The 23555-nt window shown below is 37.3% G+C and overlaps 1 protein-coding gene across 1 annotated transcript in view; it reads left to right on the top strand.

The window, feature by feature from the left end:
• Nucleotides 1-611: 611 nt before the first annotated feature.
• The window catches only part of LOC134743375 (uncharacterized), a 548210-nt gene continuing 525266 nt past the window's right edge, over nt 612-23555 (top strand). The window contains 1 exon segment of the mRNA XM_063676766.1: nt 612-742. Within this exon segment, the coding sequence (XP_063532836.1) occupies nt 728-742 (15 nt within the window). The 5' untranslated portion in view covers nt 612-727.

The following is a 23555-nucleotide window of genomic DNA, read 5'->3' as shown; positions in this document are numbered from 1 at the left end:
AAGGTGTAGTGAACAGCGAGCTGAAAAAGTGCATACCCATTTTCTTAATGAATGCCATTAATAAAGCGGGTATGCAATTTTTCCAACTTATAGTATATATATGAGCCGCTAAGCTTAAGTGGGACTGGGCTGGGCATGTCTGCCGCATGCACCCTGAAAGGTGGGCCAAAATGGTTACCGAGTGGGACCCACGGAACACCATAGATGGTGCTGGCCGGGGTGCAGGCAGGCCGAAAAGGAGATGGCGGGACGACTTACACGCATTTTATCCGGATTGGCGGGACACTACAAACGACAGGGTCGAGTGGAGGAAACGAGGGGAGGCCTTTGCCCAGCAGTGGGACACTAAATTAGATTAGTAAAAAAAAAAAAGTATATATCTATATCTTTAAATAACTCATAAAAGCAATTATTTGCATCAAAGATTTGAACGTGGCAGACCCCGCCGGCGATGGCGGGATGAACTACACTCCTTTTTGAAGGAGTGGCCAGACACAGCATTGGAAAGAGATCTGTGGAGAAATTAGGGGAAGGCCTTTGCCCAGCAGTGGGGTAAGGCTCCTAATAATAATAAGAACGTAGACAAAAGGTAGATTACTGTCGCATTCCCTATATTGTGCCCGTATCATGTCATTCGAAGTAATCAACTCAGTCGCCAATATACAGCGCGCTGAGTCGCACGCGTCCAGTGTTGTGTTGTGTATTATGTTTTAAATTATTTGGAGTCATGTCAAAACTCAAGGTAACTTACATAATAATAACCGCTTGCTTATAATCTAGAAATACTAGGAAATTGTATTGATAAATACATACAGGATGTGGTTATAATAATGATGATCACCAATGCGAAAAGGGTGTACATATGTTTTTTTTAGTAAACAAAACAGTTTGTTTAGTTGAAAAATTTAGTTTCATCTCAATTACTTGGATGAATCTGGATGTATCTGCTTTGCAAAGTGAGATAGCGAACCAAAACATAATAAACTTTAAGATAAGTGTAAAAATAATGTGGTTATCTAAAACAGTAACAAAGTAAATGGTATTACTGTTTAAATCCCTACTAATATGCGAAAGTAACTCTATCTGTCTGATACCTCTTCATGCTTAAACAGCTAAACTGATTAAGATGAATTTTGGTATTGTTTTTATCAATCATCACATTCATCACAATCATTCGGAGACGAAGTCGCGGGGGAAAAGCTAGTTATTTATAGTTTTGCACAAAACATAAATAATTAGACATATATATGTTATTTTACATGCGAGAACTTCCGTGAGTACTAAAATTACATATCTCATATCAAAGATAGATATAACTCCGTAATAGATGGATACAGTCTAAGGAAAAACCGTGCCTCGAAAATCACGAAAATTTGATTCTCGTTCAGATGGCGCCACTAGTTTTGGCCTACTCTCGTATAGATGGCGTTGACGGTTTTGTTTGTTATTTATAATTTTAACGCATATCAGTGAAAGAACATGGGTCAAAATCATATTAAAATAATTAATGCAAATAAAAAAATCATTTATCCATATTTAAATACATTTTAACGTATTTTTATAAATCTTCATTTTTAGTTTTAAAGTATGTCGATAGATGGCAGTGAATTTACAGTGGTTACAAAATTTACTATGACAGTACCACTCTATCTTATTATATCCTCTTTGTCTCATATGCAAAAAGATTCTCACACTAGTCACAATATAATGGTGTCAGTTTCGATTCACACGATCGAAATACAGATGTTGATGCTTGTTTCTATAATTGGAGTGGTTAAAATCTTACATTATTTACATATGTTAGGTATTGTCCAATCTCTGTATGTTTTTATTAGTTTTATAAGAAATAAATTTAGTTGTTAAATTGCCTGCTAGATGTCGCTACCTTGTATCGAAAATCCTAGTTCGCGGTGTTAAGATTTTTCCGAGAAACATGACGTCTGGCCGGTACCAAGTATTGTCAAGCTTTTAAACAGTGGAATTTATTACAATCAAGGGCCTGACACTCGTTGTTAGAGAAAGATAGTCTTATTGCGATTCCTATAAGAGGAAAGAGAAAATAGTGCCATGCTTTGTCCTTATCACCGACCGGGTTTGTTTCATGGTCAGGTTATGGCAGCATAGGTAGGAGGCGATGGCGAAATACCGAAATTTATAAGAGTGAAAGAGATAAAGGATTATGCTGCCATACATTAACCTGTCAATACATGAATATGTCTTTCTCTTACCCCTGGTCGCTCGGTTTCATGTCTATAACTACTATACTATGTCTATGATTACAATATTGTCAAACTTAAGTCTTAAAACCACAAGTGCTTCATTTTTGGGCCTAATATACCTGTAGGTATATTATTTATAAGTAGCTTTTGCCCGCGACTTCGTCTGCGTGGACTTAGTAACCCCAGCTAGAGTAAGAATAGCGCCTGGAGAAAATCTTATAGCAATTATTCAATTTGAGCATAATATGCACACAAATTAGCAGACACTTCATTAATTATCTCAATTCCACCCCGCTTTTTACTTTCTTAAGGGATGATTTTCGGGATAAAAACTATCCCATGTCCTTCTCAGGGACTCAACCTATCTCTATGCAAATTTCATCTAAATCGACTCAGCTGTTTAAGCGTGAAGAGGGAACACACAGACAGACAGACAGACAGACAGACTTTCGCATTTATAATATTAGTATGGATTATGCGCGAATACATACTAGGTGTAATTTTTTACGTGATACAAGACATGTACGCGACTGTATTTTCAACTTTTTACTACAGTAGCAATTATGAAATTTAAAAAAAATCCTGATCTGTATACATTTTGCATTGTGTTAAGTTGAACTTTAGTATGAGACACTTATTTTTTTTGCGATTCCAGGATTGCTCTTATAACAAAGATTACTCAAAAAGTAACGAGTACATTCGGGTACGTACGAGTATATTTTGTATTACCTAAAAAATAACACCCCGTATATATGTATTATTGTTTAGGCTTAAATACAGTACAGTAAAAAAAATTACTATCAAAATTTGATTATTGAAAGTACGAGTACCTATTATTAACATGAAACCAAATTCCCTTCTTCTTTATTTTAACGGGATTTTTAAAACTTAACTCATCATTTGTTTTCTAGCCTAGCGATCATATAAAATATGCTTTATGTAAACTATCAAGTTGGTCATCGACTCCAAAATAATAATACTTACGAATATTATACAGTTACAATCAAACCAAGCTGAGGGATGTCTAGTATTAGGGAAAAGTATCGATAATTTAATTTATCGATATGGAACTCCGTACCTGTCAATAAATTATGCCCCCTAGTTGCCGATGTCTGTTAAAATTATGAAATGTAAAACAAAATTCCGTTCTTCTTTATTTTAACTGGATTCTTGAAACTTAACTCATCATTTTTTTAGCCTAGCGATCATATAAAATATGCTTTATGCAAACTATCAATTTGGTCATCGACCCCAAAATAATAATACTTACAAATATTATACAGTTACAATTTACAAACGAAGCTGAGGGATGTCTAGTATTAGGGAAAAGTATCGATAATTTAATTTATCGATATAGGAACTCCGTACCTGTCAATAAATTATGCCCCCTAGTTGCCGATGTCTGTTAAAATTATGAAATGTATAAGGCTCAGATTTATAAAACCTTTATAGCGTGTATACGTATGACAGTCAGTGAGTCCATCATACGTTTGTAGGTTGATAATAAAGTGATTTGGCGTGAGTGATTGTGTCAACTTATGTTATGTGTATGTTAATACATGTTCGATTTTACACATTATTCCAAATGTAAAATGTCATTTTGAGGCCTCTCGTTTTAAGCAGCTAAACAGCATTGATTAGATCATATTATTACAGAACATTTTACGCGGGTTTTTCATAATAAAATTCCACATTAGATCATTTTAAACCGGGTCACTCACGTATTATTAAGCATTCGACTTAATAATACGTGAGTGACCCGGTTTAAAATAATCTAATATGTTTGAGTCTCACGGGAGTTTTATAGTTAAAAAATTCCACAATGCTCAGATCCTCTTTCTCAGATCTCACCAAACGGACTTGCGCACCGCTTAAGGGTCCCCTGCAAGCTCGGTTCTCCATACAAACCGTTGTTACGCTCTCATTTTTAAACGACTAGCTAGATTGCTCTGAAACTTTGTAATTACAATAGGATAAGGTATATCTGTGTCTGTAATTAGTTTCAGTAACTTCAGATACCATAGTTAAAAAATACAGCGAATTTAAGTTTTTTATACAAAAGTTGTTTTTTCTCTACTTCATTTATTTAATAAGCTGAAGCTATATACACTAATTACAGGCATAGATATACCTTAAGTATGTGCAAAGTTTCATTACAATTATACACGCAGTTTGAAAATGAAAACGAAACTCAAATTGTATGGGAAGGTGAAATTCGGTCGAGCTTGCTGCGGACTCTTATCAGGGTCGTCGATTCATATTATTTTTGTTAGAGACAGAGGAATTTAGGGACCGTTTTTAGGGGTACGACTAATTAAAGGAATGAATGTTTCTATCATCGTCCAGTGACCGCCGGAAATTACGTAGATTTCCTTCTCTTTTAATTGTTTTATGATTCGTCTGATGGTAAGCGATCGTCAAAGCCTATGGACCCCTGCAACTTCAGGGATGTTATATACGCGTTCCCGACTCTTTAAAAACTTGTACCACTTGTACAGGTTTTACACTACTTTTTTGTAGAACACCATACTACAGTTCCTCGAGAAAACCTTGGACGGGAGCTCATTCCACAGCCGAAGCGTTCGCGGGAGAAAATTACTCTTAAACCCATGTCTGTTTATTTAATCGTATGGCATGCATGATTAGGCAATCAGAGTACAGCTTTGAGGTTGTTAAGTCAGTTAACTACGTCGGATGTCAGAACATCCAGCCGGGAGCTCATTCCACAGCCGAAGCGTCCGCGGGAGAAAATTACTCTTAAACCCAGGTTCATGCCTGTTTATTTAATCGTATGGCATGCATGATTAGGCAATCAGAGTACAGCTTTGAGGTTATTAAGTCAGTTAACTACGTCGGATGTCAGGTCATCCAGATCCTCAGCTCGGCCAGGATAGAAGCGAAGAGGGCAGCGCCAATATATGTGCTGGTTTGTTCTTCTTTGCCTCACTCGCAGAGGAGAGACTCCTAACCTCACTTAGTATGTTGGAAATAATTACAGCGGCCATGACCTGTTCTCAACCTATTTAGACGACACCAGATCTTACGAGGAGTTTTCATGCCTGTGAAAAGAACAAGACAAACACCAGGATTTAATATCAATGGTCTAAAACTTGGTTTCAGCATTATGACCACGGCCCCGAGCGACGCGATGGCTTTATCAATTAATACAATTGCGGCGACGGTCGCCGAATCTAACCGAAATAACTCAATGCGATCTTGCCGATGGCTTGTGGCAGTTGTGAGGTATTTGTTTTGATAGGTTTGGTTTGCTCTTATAAGATTACAATCGTCGTCCTAAAGTTTGTTGTGTTGTTGTTAAAGTTGTTGTTTTCTGTAATGAGGTGTGAAATAAAGAGTATTTGTATTGTATTGTTGTTCCAGCTTCTTGCCATGGGAGCCTGAGGGCCGCATGACAACCTCGTAGGCACTAGTTTTTACAAAAACATCTGCTATCTGACTTTCCAACCGGTAGGGGAAACTAGGCTCTATTGGGGCTGGAATAACTACTACCATAATTTACTTTCTGTTCGTTTGTCTATCTTGATTTGTTTATTGTTTCATTCTCAATTGCTAAAAGGTTGACAGGAAGAAATCCCTTATAGGAATAAGTTCGCCTTTGTACATTGTATATATTTTGTTTTTATTGTGTTTGTAATCTGTCTTATGTACAATAAAGTGTTTACATACATACATACATATAATATATACAATACAGTATCTTGTAGCTCCGGAACGGGTTCCTCCGATTTGAGTCCCGTTTTTTAAATCAACAGTGTTAATGTTATTTGTTGAGATACTTTTGAAATGGGTTTCATGTTATTGGTTGCGCTGTTTTAATTATGTCGGTCCATTACTATTTTTAAAATTTTACAATTCCGTAAAAATATCTTTATCTAATAAATCGAAGTTTAGCATTTAATTAGGTACGTCATCCTTCTCTTAAACTTACTCCTTAGTACTAAGTACTAAGTGAAAACCCTATGGTACGATACGATACGCCTCAATAGCATAAGGCACGATACTCGCCAGCGACCCATTTGTCACTAATCAATCCGCAACGCTCACGAAATTAAAACACCCCCGCGTCTCCTTCGCACTTCGCATTCGAAATTATTTGAATTTTAAATCGGAAATCTGCCGATCCAGCCGGGCTAGCACATGATTGGCGCGAGAGTATCTCGCCGCGACACAGACTACCCCTCCCCCTTTAATTCATACAGTTAGCAAAAGACGGGTAGTCTATCTCGCGGCGAGATACTGTCGCGTCAATCATGTGCTCGGCCTACTGTTGGTACATAATATATAGATCTTACTGAATCACTTTTACTATGTAAATCTCAAAAAATAAAAATGTTACAGAAGACCTTCACCTTCCGTTTTCGCACTCTTACAATGTATCAAGCACTTTTATGTATTTTACATAAATTGGTCACAGACATAAAGACAAGGTATTTAATTTACTGTTATAATAAGAGTGTAAAACAATGGCTTGAACACAGAGAGAATGTATTAAGGAAACAAAGCGTGTATTTCCCGAAAAATGTCAAGTATCTCATTAGAGTTCTTATGATTATTTTCGTTGATATTATCAAAGATAGATACAACTCCGTAATAGATGGATACAGTCTAAGGAAAAAACGTGCCTCGAAAATCAAGAAAATTTGATTCTCGTTCAGAGGGCGCTACTAGCTTTGGCTTACTGTCGTATAGATGGCGTTGACGGTTTCGTTTGTTATTTAACAATTTAAACGCATATCAGTGAAAGAACATGGGTCAAAATCATAAAAATAATTAATGCAAATAAAAAAATCATTTATCCATATTTAAATACATTTTATCGTATTTTTACAAATCTTCATTTTTAGTTTTAAAGTGTGTCGACAGATGGCAGTGAATTTACTGGGGTTACAAAATTTACTATGAGAGTACCGCTCTAGTATAAGTTACTCTATGATATTATACTAGGTAAGATGATAAGCATGGTGTCAATGACAGCTCAACTAAACAGCGGGTTTTTTCAAGTCGTCAAAGTGAAAAAAATAAGGGTTATTACCTATAGCATATGCATTTTTCTCAACATTTAAGAAGCCTATGTACTGCACTTTTGTATAATCTTGCTCATTTATTGTACCAGTTTTATGTCGTTGCAATAACATAGGTTTGTATTATATTGAACTTGCCTTTTTTTCCTTAGGTAGTGCAAATTGCAATTCTCTTGTTTTCGAATGATTAGATCTAATTGTTTTCTTCTAGTTAGATTTAGATTTAGATTTATTTATTTCAGGATAAAAATTACACTATAAATTTGCATCAATGTCAAAATTATGCTTATCTTCTTATCATGATCGTCATTTCGTCTTCTTCATCTTCGTCATCGTTTTTTATTTATTTATTGGTTCACAAACAATTGTTTACACTTTGTTAAGCATAACTACAAACGTTTTAACTATTATCGCTTAGCGTAACAATAAGGTAAACACCACTTGCATTGAATGAAGTAAGAAAACTGCATCTACGTGTAATTTGTACAATAATAATAATGCAAGCATTAATTATAACAGGGACTAACTGTTGACAATCGAAATTAAACTATCGTGAGACATATTTCAAAATATTTAGATCAGTACCGTTCCACTCACTATTATTTTTTGGTCGCTTTACAATAGTTTAGTTTAAAACCTAGTTGAGTCTTCAAACCTTCCCGAAATGAAATAAAACAAAGCATTAAACAACAAAAGTTCTAAAATAGGTACAACTTGGCACTGTGCCAAGTCAAAGCCACCCTACATTTTCCTATTTTAAGCCTAGGCTGTCAATGTCACAAAAATGCCATTTGTGTTTCTTCAGTTACGATTTCTGTTTTAAAAATTCAGTAAGTGATTCGGGCGGCCACGGACTGTCCAGTCTCTATTTTTGTTTTCCTTTATTGTCGTCAATACAACAGAATAGCAAGCATGATAAAGACGGTAAGCATGATAAAGATATTGAAAGGAGAGTGAGTGCTGGAAATCGCGTGAATGGGGCACTTAACGCTTTTATGAGCAGCCAGAAGGTGTCGCAAAAGGCACGTTTGGCTGTGCATAGAGGGGTGCTGGTGCCTACACTTATGTATGGTAGCGAAAGTTGGGTATGGCAGAAGAGGCATTAGAGCCAAGTGAATGCAGTGAAAATGAGAGCGTTGAGAAGTGTGTGTGGTGTGAGATTACAAGATAGAATTAGGAACAGTGTGATAAGGGAAAAGTGTGGACTGAGCGAAGACATAGTAACAAATATTGAGAAAGGTAAGTTGAGATGGTTTGGACACGTGGAAAGAATGAGTGAAAGAAGGCTAACAAAGAGAGTGTATAAGGGAGAGGTAGAAACGGGAGTTGGAAGGGGCAGACCTCGGCGGACTTTCTCTGATCAGATCGGGGAAATCCTGAAGAAAGGCCAGGTCAAGAGCACCCTAAACCGGCGAGCGTGTATGAGGAATGTTATGAAAGTGAAGGAAGCGAAAGAGGTATGTCAGGATCGTAGCAAGTGGAAATCCGTGGTCTCTGCCTACCCCTCCGGGAAATAGGCGTGATTATATGTATGTACAACAGAATAAGTAATAGTACTACCGTACAAAAAGGACACTTCCTACAAACCCGAAGTTTGACAGCGATTCCTGCTGTCCCTTTCTAATGTATGGCACTATCCCTTTCGGCTATTTAGGGTTGTCAAAATTCAAGTCATTATCTTATCTGTGGTCGTGCACGAAAAGGGACGTCAAGTTGTGCCAACCGTAATTGCTCGGAGCAATTCTGATCCGAACGGAGCCGAGTTTGCACGAAAGGAGGAGTGTCTCAGTGTTAATACTGTTATAATGGTGATGAAGGAAAGACGAACTGACTTTCTTATATAATTTATTCTTATAATATATTTGTGGAGCTCAGTCTCAACACTTGTACAGCGACGCCATCTTGGGTAGAAGAGAGAGTTGCCATAGATAACACTAAATGTCAAACTAAACTAGTGATGTTATTACCAACCTAACATCCCTTTCCTTAAGTTTATATTATAATTACATTGATGACCAGTCTCTTATTTAACTCATCTTTACAACATGTTATGTTAAAGTCTTTCAGTTACCTAAGTATTAACAATTAAATAATCTTCACATTTAAACATGACAGTCTGTTCCTTTAACTGGTCTCTATGGTCATTACTAAAATCAATGTATTTATGTTTATAGTTAACAATAAAATATTCTACAAATTATGATACAGTCTTTTCATTAACTGGTCTTTACAGTTACACAATTTAGTTTACATTTTATGAAATAGCTTAATTGCAAAACTACATTTACATTCAGTTGACTTAATTAAATTATATTATATCTAAATTTCCGTTATATAACGCTTTGGAGGTTTAACAACACGTCCTGATCTCGTCACTCTGTGATCAGTTATTACTGGTGCTGGAGTACCCGTCTCCTGTCTTGCCTCTGCCACTTCCATACTTCTTTCCCTTCGTGGTGAGCAAGATCGCATGGGAGACGATTGTGTCAAGTCACTATTCAAGATACTATAGTTATGAATAAGATGAATCCTATTTCTTACATAAGTTACATCATTACTAGTTTTTATCACATATGACCTATTATTACTTAACCGTTTAACAATTACAGCCTTTTCCCAAGTACTGTGTGGATTTTTCTTATAATAAACCTGGTCTCCTGGATACAAAATGGACATTGATTTAGCATTCCTATTATAATATCTAGACATATCTTCATTATTTTTAACAGCTGATTGTTTGTATTCCTTAAATGTCACAGCTTTAGGTCTGAGTTTGTTAAAGTTTACTGGTATCTTACTTCTTAATTTTCTAGACATTAATAACTCAGCCGGTGATAACATATGATTTTTAGCTGTATTTCTATACTGTAATAATGCTAAGTAAGGATCTGATCCATCTTCCTTACATTTTTTGAACATATTTTTTAAAATTTTCACAGCACTTTCAATTTGGCCATTAGAGTTTGAATGATAAGGAGCTGTTACTATATGTTCTATGTCCCATTCATATAGAAATGATTTAAATTCTGATGACTGAAAGGGAGGACCACCATCTGACACTAATGTCATAGGTATCCCATGTCTGGCAAATATTGACTTTAAATTTATTATGACATTTTGAGCCGTACTATTATTTTTTAACACTGCTGTCTCTATGTACTTTGAGTAATAATCAGTTACTACAATGTAGGTTAAGTTATCAAAGTGCATTAGATCAATGCCAACTCTTTGCCAAGGATATTTGCTAATTTCATAGTTTTTTAAGGGTTCCTTTTGATTACATGGCTTGAACTTGGCACAGGTGTCACATTGTTCCACTACATTTTTTATATCAGCAGACATGTTAGACCAATATAATGAATCTCTAGCTAATCTTAGACACTTATTTATCCCTTGATGACCTTCATGCAATTTATTTAATATTTCTTTTTGCATGGATTTTGGAACAATTAAATTTGACCCTTTGAACAATAAATCTCCTATGACATGAATTTCACCCTGCATGTTCCAATATGGCTTCACTAATAAATTGATTTTATCTTTACTACTTGGCCAACCTTCAAAATAATATTTTTTTAACAATTGAAGGGTTTCGTCATCAATGGTTGCCTGTTTTAATTTATTTTTGTACTCTTGACTGATCGCTAAATTTGACTCGACTAAATTGACATGGTAAGACATATCAGATTCATTTTCTGGAATAAAATGGTCTTTCATAGCTGCTCTAGACAAAGTATCAGATATATACATTTCTTTGCCAGGTATGTGAATAACTTCTAAATCATACTTCTGTAAAGTTAGCATCATACGCTGCAGTCTTGCTGGTACCTCATGCAAAGGCTTTTTAAACAGATAAACCAATGGTTTATGATCCGTGTGCACAATGACTTTACGTCCATAGACATATTGATTGAATTTACAACATCCGAACTGAATTGCAAATAGCTCTTTTTCAATTTGTGCAAAATTTTCTTGTGACTTAGTTAGTGTTTTTGAACTGTATGCAATTGGCTTATTATTCTGTAAAATTACAGCACCTATCGCTGACTTTGACGAGTCTACTGATAGAATCAGTGGCAAATTTACATCATAGTGTGCTAAAACTGGCGTGTTACATATTATTTCCTTTAATTCACAATATTCTTTTTCATAGTTACTGTCCCACTGCCAGGGCACGTCTTTTTTTAACAAAGTTCTCATGAGAGTGGTCTTTGCTGACAAATTATCAATGAAACATCCTACAAAATTTACCATCCCGAGAAATCTTTGTAATTCTTTAAGATTACTGGGACTTTGCATCTCTTTGATCGCCTTGACTCTTTCTTGACTGACTTTGACACCATCTCGGTTAAAAATATATCCTAAAAATTCTACCTCCGATACTCCAAATTTGCATTTCGACTTGTTTAATTTTAAATTGACTTGTCTAGCCCTATCTAGCACTTTTTTAAGTCGTTGATTATGAATCTCTGGGGTCTCACCATAAACTAAAAAATCATCTACAAAAATGAGAACGCCCTCTATGTCACCAAATAACTCATTAATGACTCTATAAAAAATCTCTGTTGATGCATTTATGCCAAAAGGTAATCTAAGATATTTATATCTACCAAAGGGAGTTTGGAATGTGCAAAGTTCAGAACTCTCCTCATCAAGTTTCAAAGACCAAAAACCTGAGAACGCATCCAGATGTGAAAAACAAGTAGCACCTTTCAATTGCGACCTAATCTCATCAATATTTTTTAATGGATAATGTTCTCTCATAATATTTTTATTCAAATTTCTAGGATCTAGACATATTCTAAGCTGACCTGTTGACTTGACGGTGACTACTACAGAGTTGACCCATGCCGTTGGCTTGGTGACTTTTTCAATGACTTTCATGCTCTCCATGCGATCCAGCTCATCCCGTAGGTCCTTCAGTAGCGCAAATGGTACCTTCCTCGGAGGATCAATGCATGGCACAGCATCAGACTTCAGTTTCAGATGGCAGACAGGAGGTAGACACCCCAGACCCTGAAAAACATCATTATATTGTGTAAGAATTTGACAATTATTTTTTTCTATTACTTCCTCAGTTAGCTGATAAACACGTTTGACTATACCAATTCGATCACATGTATCTAGACCTAAAATGGTTTCACCATTTACAGTTGTCACTGCAAAGGTTATTTTCTCTACTCTGTTATTGAAATGACATTCCAATTCTGTTTCCCCTATTATTGGAAGTTCACACCTATATGCCTTAGCAGTAAGAGTGGTTTCAACTATATTGTTGAGCCCTAAAGTTTTGTAAGTTTGTAACGACATCAAATCAAGCTCGGCCCCAGTGTCTAAAAGGCAATTTATATCTCGACCATTGACATTGACATTTAAGTACCAAGACTTTTTATTTCTGTTTTTGTTCTGTACTTGCCCCACAAATAACCTCTCAGCGCAGTAAGCATTATCATCATCGAGGTTTTCTAGCTCTAATTGTCTTACATTTTTATTTTTAAAACAAAATTTTGCAAAGTGACCATAAGAGTTACATGACCTGCATTGTACGTTGACTGCTGGACACTTGAAGCGATGCACCTGCCCACAGCGCGTGCATGTAGATTGCTGACCTCTCTGCCATGGCCTCGACGGAGCTGACTGGTAGTGTGGTCGACCCGATGACTGATATTCTGATGTTGACTGATTTCTTGACGTTGACTGATTTCTTGATGCTGACTGACTTCTTGACGGTGACTGACTTGACGTTGAGTATCTTGACTTTGATCTGTGATGACTGTTACTGCGGTTGTTGCTTCTGCCCCTCAGTTGCAACACATTCTGTGTGCCGGTGCTCTCCTGTACTATTCTGTCCGAATCTTGTTGAGCCGCAATGACAGCTTTTGCAAGCTCACGCATCCTAGCATATGACAAATTGGGCTCTTGTAACAACCTTTGTCGAACATGTGACAGCTCAGAACTCATGTTTGCAATAAAAATATCCCTGATAAGAGACTCTCTCAGCTCTTTAAATTCACAATCTTTGCTCTTGTTCTCTAAATCAGTTAGGAAATCATCGATGTTTTCAGATTTACTCTGCTTCCGTGTGAAAAACATATAACGTGTCATGGTAAGATTTTTTTGAGGTTCAAAATGAGTGTCAAATTTCTTTTTGATTTCCTTTAATTGGCATTTGTCGAAGTCTACGTTGAAAGAATTAAAGATTTCCAAACCTTTAACGCCCATGGAGTGCAGCATGATTGCAATTTTTCTTTTGTCGTCCGCCTTGTCAAGTCCCGATGCCAATAAATATATGTCAAACCGCTGCCACCACCTCTTCCATTCTTCCGCATTATTATTTGTGGTGTCCGACGAGATCATGAGCTTCGGTAAAGATGTACCAAGTCCATGCGACTTGATTCCGACATCTTCACTTCCCTCCGCCATTTCCGTTGTTGGAGGTGCAAGTTCGGCGCGTGTGACTTTTTCTTGTTTCCGTTTGACTTCTGTCTGATCTTCTGAGTCACTCATCACGACACTTCTGACACCATGTTATAATGGTGATGAAGGAAAGACGAACTGACTTTCTTATATAATTTATTCTTATAATATATTTGTGGAGCTCAGTCTCAACACTTGTACAGCGACGCCATCTTGGGTAGAAGAGAGAGTTGCCATAGATAACACTAAATGTCAAACTAAACTAGTGATGTTATTACCAACCTAACAAATACCTACTGTCAATCACGATTTACGAAACATAAGAGCGACGAACTGGTTGAATGCTTGGCTGCATGAAGCTGATGTGTATTATGTTAAGTAAATAAAAATGTAAGTAATGTGATAAGTATATACGCTATCTATAGTCCCAAAACTATTGTACAATAAAGAACTTATCTTATCTTATCTTATCTTGTCTTGTCTTATCTTATTTTATAAAGAACTATCTAAAACTTGGCTAGCAACTACTTTACTAATTGCCTGAAATTAGTGGTAGAATACCTTTACTACTAAGGTAAGGTGGGGTTAGACTATCACTTGTCTTGCCCCGAGCAAAATAAACTATGTTAGTCTTAACTTACCCCACCTTATACATCACTAAGTTCGGCCTGGCCAGCCACATTAGAGTCCATAATAGGCGTAATCGCTGCTGGGATCGCCGTCATCGAAATCGATGAAGAGGACTATAATTATAATGTACAGTCGCCATTAGATATATCGGAGCTGCCGAGGTGCTCAAAATATCTGAACATGCACTCTAACGCGTTGACAATAGAGGCGTGTTTAGATATTTGTGACGACCTCGGCCGCTCCGATATATCTGATGACGACTGTACGTGAGCCAAGGTATTCACAAAATATCGGTTATTGATAAGTTAAAGTGCTTGGTTAGATATTTTTGACCACCTTGACCGCTCCTATATTATCTGTGGGCGATTTTACGTATACGAAACAGATACAATTATTAGCAGATCTCCGAAAGCAGTCATGCAAGCCGAAGTTTATTGTTCATAATTGATATTAGACGATCCAGTAATTAATGACTAAATCTCACGTTTGCGAAAATGGTCATTCGTCGTTATTATCAGTGTCTCTTCAATAAAGATAAGATAAAGATAGTTTATTATTCAAGTAGGCATATTACAATGCGCTTATGAACGTCAAATAAAGCTACGCCGGCTCTAACCTCTAACCCTACACCTCTGCCTCGAGAAGATACATAGTTTAGCTTCTATCTTCTATAACATTATCCCATTATATAAATTTTTAGGGTTTCGTTGTCACCTAGAAACCCTTATAGTTTCGCCATGTCCGTCTGTCCGTCTGTCCGAGGCTTTGCTCCGTGATCGTTAGTGCTAGAAAGCTGCAATTTGGCATGGATACATTAATCATGCATTGCGACCGAACGGTAAAGTAAACAATATAAAAAAGGGTTTTAGGGTACCTCCCCTCCCATACAAAACGTCTTTTTTTTTGCTTTGGCCCAAAAGTGTGGGGTATCGTTGGATAGGTCTTTCAAAAAGAATACGGGTCTCCAAAAAACATTTTTTGATAAAGTTAATATTTTCGGATATAATCGCTCCGAAAGAGCAAAATATGTGTTTCTCCCGTGTAACTTTTGAACCATTGGTCCAAAAAATATAAAAAAAAACGTGAAACAAAATCTTAATAAATACTTTCAATGAAAACTATAGCGAACATGATTGATCCAGTTTTTGACTTATTGCAGAAAACCTTCTCTTCTTAGTAAAAAGACGTCCAAAGCGCTGCAAAGGTACTCCCTTATGCTTATAATGTACATGATACTTACTAATAGCCCCCGTTTGCCCTATTTTGACAAAATGGCAACTACGAAACCCTACACTGAGCATGGCCCGACATGCTCTTGGCCGATTTTTTACTTTCTAAACACTTCCGATTGAATATAGCAACTCTCATATCAAGGATCAAGGACAGTATGACGTCAAACACCAAAAATCAGTCTCCATGCGCACGCGCATCTAAGATCCAATAAAAACAATCAATTGTAAATTGACTTACGCCCGCTCAGGAGCGGCACATACAAGTATATGATCTGCGTTGGTTTTATATGAGCTGTAAAGTAAGATTTATGGTTGACGAAATGTCACAGTTGACAGCTGATAGATCGTCATAACTCATATACATAACAAATCCAGATGAAATTCATAGTTATACCAAGATAAGCGCAACGATTTTGATAGCACACGCAGTTCAACTGTTATTTATACGTCATAATTTCATAGAAGTTTGACGTTTAACATAAAAAATCGCTATCAAAATCGTTGCAGACTAATTTTGGTCTGACCACAGAATAACTAATGGTACTACCGTGTCTGACTCTTACTAGTTACAATCCGAGTCAGCCTAATATAATGTAATCAGTAATCACTACTTAGTATAAAACAAAGTCGCTTTTCGCTGTCTGTCCGTATGTCCCTATGTATGCTTAGATCTTTAAAACTACGCAACGGATTTTAGTCTCTTTATAGTTTTGTCTTTTTTGCTGTTTTTATTCACCTTTTTGCGTCTGTTTGTGATATTGTTTGTGATCGTGTTAGTTCAAATCAATATACTTTATTTAAGTTACCTGTTGACTTTTACTTATTTTTTTGTCATGCGCAAATTTATAGTTTGGTCATTCTCAAATATGGTAAAGTAAGTAAGGTCAGGTGGGGTAAGAGAAACAGTTGATTTTTCACGTGGCAAGATTCAAACAGTTTGAGGATTATCTACAAATGTTTCTCTTGTCCCGGTGTTTCTCTATTACCCCACCTGAGTTTAACTAAATTTCATCTTAAAATCTATAAAGAACCCCGAAAATTGTCACTTTTTTTCTCTTAAAGTGACTAGTGATTCTATGTAACATAGTATAAAATAAAGTGGTGTGCACCTAAAGCTTTAAATAAAATGGTTATAAAATAGGTAATAATTCGTATATTATGTAGTTGATTTGTAGTTGAAAACAACACGGGAGAGTATTATGTGCCCTACAATGCCCTGCTTTCGGCCCGGAATCGCTTACATCCTGCATCAGGGGGCAATGACCAAATTTGACACTTGTACGTGTTACACGAGGTCCTGTTGAATAGAATATAATAGAAATAATTTATTCGTTAGCACAAACACAAAAATAGAAAATTATACAAAACAGAGAAACAGAAAGAAAAAGTGCCACGAAATGGTCTCACCTCAGCATGTTGCTGGCGACTTCCAGCGCTGATCTTCCGGTGAGACCATCCGGGGAAACAATCACGACAGCCTCTAAAAAGGTCGTGTAAATATATTTTTGGAACGTTGGTCTGTCAAGATGTTTATGAACTAGACCGTACATTGTGTGAGATAAAAGTGCAAACATACACATTACATTAGTCCTAAAACGAATAAAACTGTGACGTAACGTCAATCCGCGGTGGCACGGTAATGACATCATTACCGTCCCGCTCAGGCGCAGCTATTGTGCCCATTATGGCTGATTGGCTATCAACACATTATTGGCTGGACGTCACGTCACCTGGACTCAGCTTGACGTTAAACATATTTTATGGCAGTTATAATTATAGGTACGAATAACCCTGGGTGGCCCTTCTCATAGAGATACGACGATAGAAAGCGCAACGAAAATCGGAATGATATCAAGTAGTAATGAACTAGGTTGATTTGTGTGAGAAATATTTGTTTATTTTAGTTATTGAGTTAATTACATGTTTTTGTAACAGTAAGTAAGTATTTCAAGACTAGGGTGGTTCACGTTTGTATGGGAAAAATTCACTCTAGCTAGAAGAAGCGGCACCCCCTTATTTTATTACACTTAATATGTTGATTAAATACGCCAAGTTTTGTAACCTTATCTCAACTACAAGGGGGTCTCAACCACTAAACTTTTTTAACGTTGTATGAAATCCAAAAAATAATAATTAACGAACTATACTACCAACGGGCTCCTGAGCGCGGTCGCAGGGACCAATGACAGCCCGATATTTGGCCACTGGGCGAAATCGCACGCGCCACATGCCCACTATGAAATGTAACTACACTACTACTACAAACTACACTAAACACTACACTACAGTACACTACACTAGTACTAAATGTAACTTTAAAATATATGTAAGTTAATTTTAAGTTTAATTTAATTTTAATAATATGTACTGCTATGGATATAATTATAATGCGAGATAAAAGCTTTTTATTTTTTTTAATTTTATATTGATAATAATATACTCAGGTAATTCCGAAAAGGAAAAAAAACACAAACAGTGGCCAGCCTTTTACAGTGTTTTCCTTTAGAAATTGAATACAGCCGTAATCATCAAAACAGTGCAAAACCATTTGCAGTAAAACCTGTTTATGATGGACCGCCTATTATCGCACTGCGATGCATAATACTGAATAATAACCAATAATTACTTAATATTAAACCTAAGTTTTTTCCGCCTTATGTTATTCTCTTAATGTCACCTTAGGACAAAATAACCTGCGTACAAAATTTAAGGAAAAATACCGTAACAAATAAAATCTGGTGCGTATACCAGAAATAGCAAATATCGTTATAATTACAAGATGGAAGAAATTATGGATAAATTCCCCGGTTCGGGCAAGACTCGATGTACCCGATTACGGACCACCCTGCTAATCGCAATTGAGCTATCGAAGCTTACCAGAGTCGTGCGAATCCTTCCATTCCTTCGTTTTTTGTTTACACGCCTTGGCACGTAGCGACATCTAAGTCCCAAGTTATATAGGTATTGAGAATTCATAATTAAAAATTTGCTAATGCTAACCCATACTAAACTAAATTTTAATTAAATGGCCGGTTAGCAATTTACACAATATTGACGGTCAATCGCAAACTATTCATTCATTTATTAATCTGGAATTTTGGCAGGAAAGTTACAGTTAGACGTGACTCAAACAAAACTTAGGTTGCGCTTTAAAGTAAAGAAAACGAAGTCAAAAAGTTGCACACATATGTCTTTAAAAACTTTCGCTCGACATAATGTTATGACAAGACTAGAGTATTTTATAAGATAACTCGAAAAGACTAATTCCGTTACCAACACTATGAAAAGAAATTCAAAGCACTACACATGGGGCATTTTCTATGAAAAGGGACCTTATTGTCGATGGCGCTTACGCCGTACAGCGTCGCGCGGCATTGTATTTATATCGGAGCATCGTTTATAATGTCGTAAGCGCCATCGACAATAAGGTCCCTTTTTATAGAAAATACCACACATGAATAGGCGAGGCTTTTTCGAGATGGTCGAAAAAGCTCTTGATTAATAAATAAAAAAATAAAAAGATATTTATTTAACAACAGAATGTATACGAAACCATCGACACGAGAAGAAGACCAATAGAAAAAAAAACAATGAATTGCAAGTACAATAAAAAATCAGATAGAATAACAAATATTTGTGCAGTAAAATGGATGACTCAGCGAGACCGCTGATTTTCAGTCCCCAGCCAAAAACTTAGATACTTAATAGAATAGGCGAAAGGTCGACTTAAGGGGGTAATTGTACGAAAGATGAAAAATCCCGATGGGTCGAAGTGTATCCGCAAGGGCTCCCGAAATTATAAGATAAGATAACGATATTACGGATCGCTATCCCCACTTTACCAAATTAACTTTCACACAAAAGCATAGAACCCTCTGAATAACGGATACCGATCGTACTGTCGTAGAATAGAACGACCAATCGAATCCTCTCAATGCTTTTCATGTGCAAATTCAGTTGCCCGGAATACGATTTAGATTTAACAACTTGTAAGAACACTTTATTGTACGATAAAGAAAGGAATCATGGTTACATCAGATAAAAGTAGTAAAACGGCGAACTTATCCCTAAGAGAGATCTCTTCCAGTTAACAGTTTAAACCTTCTCGGGGCAGAGGTGTAGGGTTAGAGCCGGCGTAGCTTTATTTGACGTTCATAAGCGCATTGTAATATGCTTACTTGAATAATAAACTATCTTTATCTTTATCTTAAACCTAAAGCTTGTTTGATACAAATAAACCATTCATTTATTCATTCATTTAAAGAAGTAATTAAAATCTAGACCGAAAGTAATAATAAATTATACACCAAAACAAAAGAGAATATATAAGATAGAGGTTACTTTCATAATAAATTTTGTAGTCACAGTAAATTTACTGCCATCTATATCTATTGACACACGATTAAAACTAAAAATGAAAAATGTATAAAAATACCAAAAAAATTATATATATGGATAAATGTTTTTTTTTGTTAGTATGAAGTATTAACAATATATTTATTTGTACTTATTATTTTTATACGATTTTGACCCATGTTCTTTCACTAATATGTAAGGATAGGGATAAGGATTTTGTTTTATAATATGCAGTGATGACCTTGAAGATCACTCATGTTGATTGGTACATGCGAAATGTAGTGAAAATCATGGGTGATGTACGCTCCAATCACAAAGTCAATCGCCAGGGTTCAAAGTTCAAACCATAACAAATTGTTGAATTATAAATTATAATGGACCTCTTGATCCTGGAATCACGACTTGACGAATTTTATCAAAATGGGATGGCACAAAGACTAGGCCGGTCACGTCTACCGCATGCATCCGGATTAGTGGGCTTGGTGGCTAACCACCAAGTGGATGCCGGTAGTGGGACGTGGACGAGGCAGGCCCAAACGGAGATGGCGGGATGACCTGGACAGCTTTCTGAACAACTGGCCGGAGGAAACACCAAATCGGGAGTCGTGGAAATCAAGGGGAGAGGCCTTTGCCCCGCAGTGGGACACTCAGATAGGCTAGAGAAGCAGGGATGGCAGTGGACTTGAGACGTAGGGTTTATAGAGCCATTTTCCTACGGACCTTTTATTTTCTTGAAATAAGAATGACGTAACGGCTTTTCAGGTTCAAAGTGTCAATTTTGCAACCGGTGGGTTTCATTCCTGAGAAAGCAAAGATAATGGAAAAAGTTTTTAAGTCCACCTTTGTCTTGGGAAAAGGAATTTAGAATAAAGATTGAGTTTTGCTTTTTTATATTGTTTTCATTTGAATGGCAGTTGCTTAAGAACATCTGAGGAATATTTATGTTTTTAAAACAAAATATGATGATATATGAGTATATGAGTTGATATTCGTAGACGTGGAAAAAATATATGTAGTTCTTGACTATATTATCTTTAATATCATAGCTTCCGATACACGAATTATGACACTTCGCTCCATACAATTAATTCCCAAAGTAACATCTAACTCGGACTTTTAATCCAACTTTACTCGGTTATTTATTATGTGATACCATAAACAAAAAAAGAAGAAAAAACAATCTTAACTTAAATAGTAATTTCATAGCTTTCGAATTTCGATATTGTAGGGTAACGTTTTTAAAATAAATAAAAATCGACAAAATTCGATCAAAATTGACACTTGGCGCGCATGATCTTTCCTGTTCTTTCTTGCGAAATGTGACAGAGACAGCGGCAAACCGATGGAACGGCCTTAAGATTTTTCCTGATTCAATGACCCTCTTCGAACAAGTTTGTTGAGTTGTCGCTTGAATCGCTTCTACTACTATTCGATTCAAATTCAAAGGAAGTTGAGCTGAAGGTTTTGACGGTTTTGTTAATTTTCGCCACATGCCACACCAGCTGGTAAAAGGCTCTCTTGATCGTCCAAAATTAGAACCTAAACTTAAAACAGACGTCGCCGACGCTGAAACCGGCTGAAAATTTCTAGCAATTTATCTCGATATTCAGAATCATTCCGAAATTCTTGGTGTAAAGGCGCTTATTAGCACACTGGATACGAAATATACGAATCGAACGTCGTTCCGATGTAGTCGATGTACGAGCGGGATGTCGCTATAATACATGCATATCGTTGTCTCGCTCAAACATCAGAGCGACGTGAGAATCTTATCCAGTGCTAACGCTGCCTTACGTAAACGAACAACTCGCGAAGCGAAGCGGCGCAGCGTTCGCGTTCGCAACGAGATCGCCCACGTAGGACACTTCTATAGGTATCAAAGGATTGATTCACCCCGCGCTGATACGATCGCTTCGCTTCGCGTTCGCGAATTGTTCGTTTACGTAGTACGCTGCGTTAGCCCTAAGTAAAAGATTTCTACACGTAAACTATTTACTTATATTGAAACACTTATTGCATACGTATTATGATGCAATTATATCTCATAAGTAATTTTAACAAGTGTTGTAACGCCTATACGTGCTCGGCCGAAGTATTGTAAAAGTGAAAATGTGATACCGTCCACAATAGCGAATAGTTCTCATCGTCACGAGAGCGTGAAGGCTAGACAGATATTTTGTATCGGTGAACACGTTGACGGTGTGTCAATTTGGACTAATTTTCTATGAAATTATAGCAATGACTCGATTGTGATGTATGTGCACTTGGGCCAATGTAATATAGTATTATGTCATGTCAAGTCAATGTGATGCAGGGGCGTAACTAGAGGATATGGCGCCCGGGGCAGTCACCAAATTTACGCCCCCTGACGACTGACAAAAGTTTCCCTGCTGCTGCCTTTTGCCCATTTTGGCGCCCCTCTTGGATGGCGCCCGGGGCACTTGCCCCCCCCCTGCCCCCCTAGCTACTACGCCACTGATGTGATGGCAGGTGGGCCAAAATGTTAACCAAAGATAGATATAACTCCGTAATAGATGGATACAGTCTAAGGAAAAAACGTGCCTCGAAAATCAAGAAAATTTGATTCTCGTTCAGAGGGCGCCGAGCTTTGGCCTACTGTCGTATAGATGGCGTTGACGGTTTCGTTTGTTATTTAACAATTTTAAGGCATATCAATGAAAGAACATGGGTCAAAATCATAAAAATAATTAATGCAAATAAAAAAAAACATTTATCCATATTTAAATACATTTTATCGTATTTTTATAAATCTTCATTTTTAGTTTTAAAGTGTGTCGACAGACGGCAGTGAATTTACTGGGGTTACAAAATTTACTATGACAGTACCGCTCTAGTATAAGTTACTCTATAATGTTAACGGAATGGTGGCAGCTTTCAGACGAAAAGGTCGAAAAGAGTGCCTGGCGTCCGTTGGCTCGTTGGGTGGATGACATTCGGAAGTCTGCGGGTCACTTTCCTGGATGATATTGGCTCAGGACCGGGATAAGTGGCATAGAGAATGCTCAGCAGTGGGCGATAAAAGGCTGATATTGTCATGATGATGATTATATCAATGACAGATAAACTCTTCTTAGTGGACAGCCACAGAATAAATAATATTACTAGGTACAGAAGATTCACTCACTAACAAAACGCGTCTATAACGACAGATATGACCGCTAGGTGGCGCAAGCGCGAGCAGGCGTCCGTTCCGTAGGCGCGGCAACTACTATGGCTAGACACCAAAATTGGTGTGGGCCGCATGTACTTGTAGCGACGCGACGAAATCGCGGAGTGAGCCACGCCTGCTACAGCTTATGCGGGCTGTTCACACTCGTCGAGAGACCCCGAGACAAGCCGAGAACGAGTGTGTACATACTGCTTCTTTCTCGTCTCGTAGTTGTCTCGTCTCGCGCTTCTCCGATTGGACCGGCGGTGCCGAGACTCTCGGCGAGAGGCTCTCGACGAGTGTGTCCAGCCGACAATAAGCACCGTGGATTCAGGTGCTTCTCTCAGCTCAGTACAGCCATAGGCACGACGCACACGCCTAAGCTGCCGGTCGCCTTCACTGCGGCCCCGAAACCTGGCCCCGCTCAAACGGTATCACCGGGTAGGTCGTGGGGTTGGATAACGGCCGGTAGCGACAAAGCTGGCAAACA

This window comes from Cydia strobilella, chromosome 8, assembly GCF_947568885.1.
Source record: "Cydia strobilella chromosome 8, ilCydStro3.1, whole genome shotgun sequence".
Taxonomy (NCBI): domain Eukaryota; kingdom Metazoa; phylum Arthropoda; class Insecta; order Lepidoptera; family Tortricidae; genus Cydia; species Cydia strobilella.
This window is presented reverse-complemented; position numbering and strand designations above follow the sequence as displayed.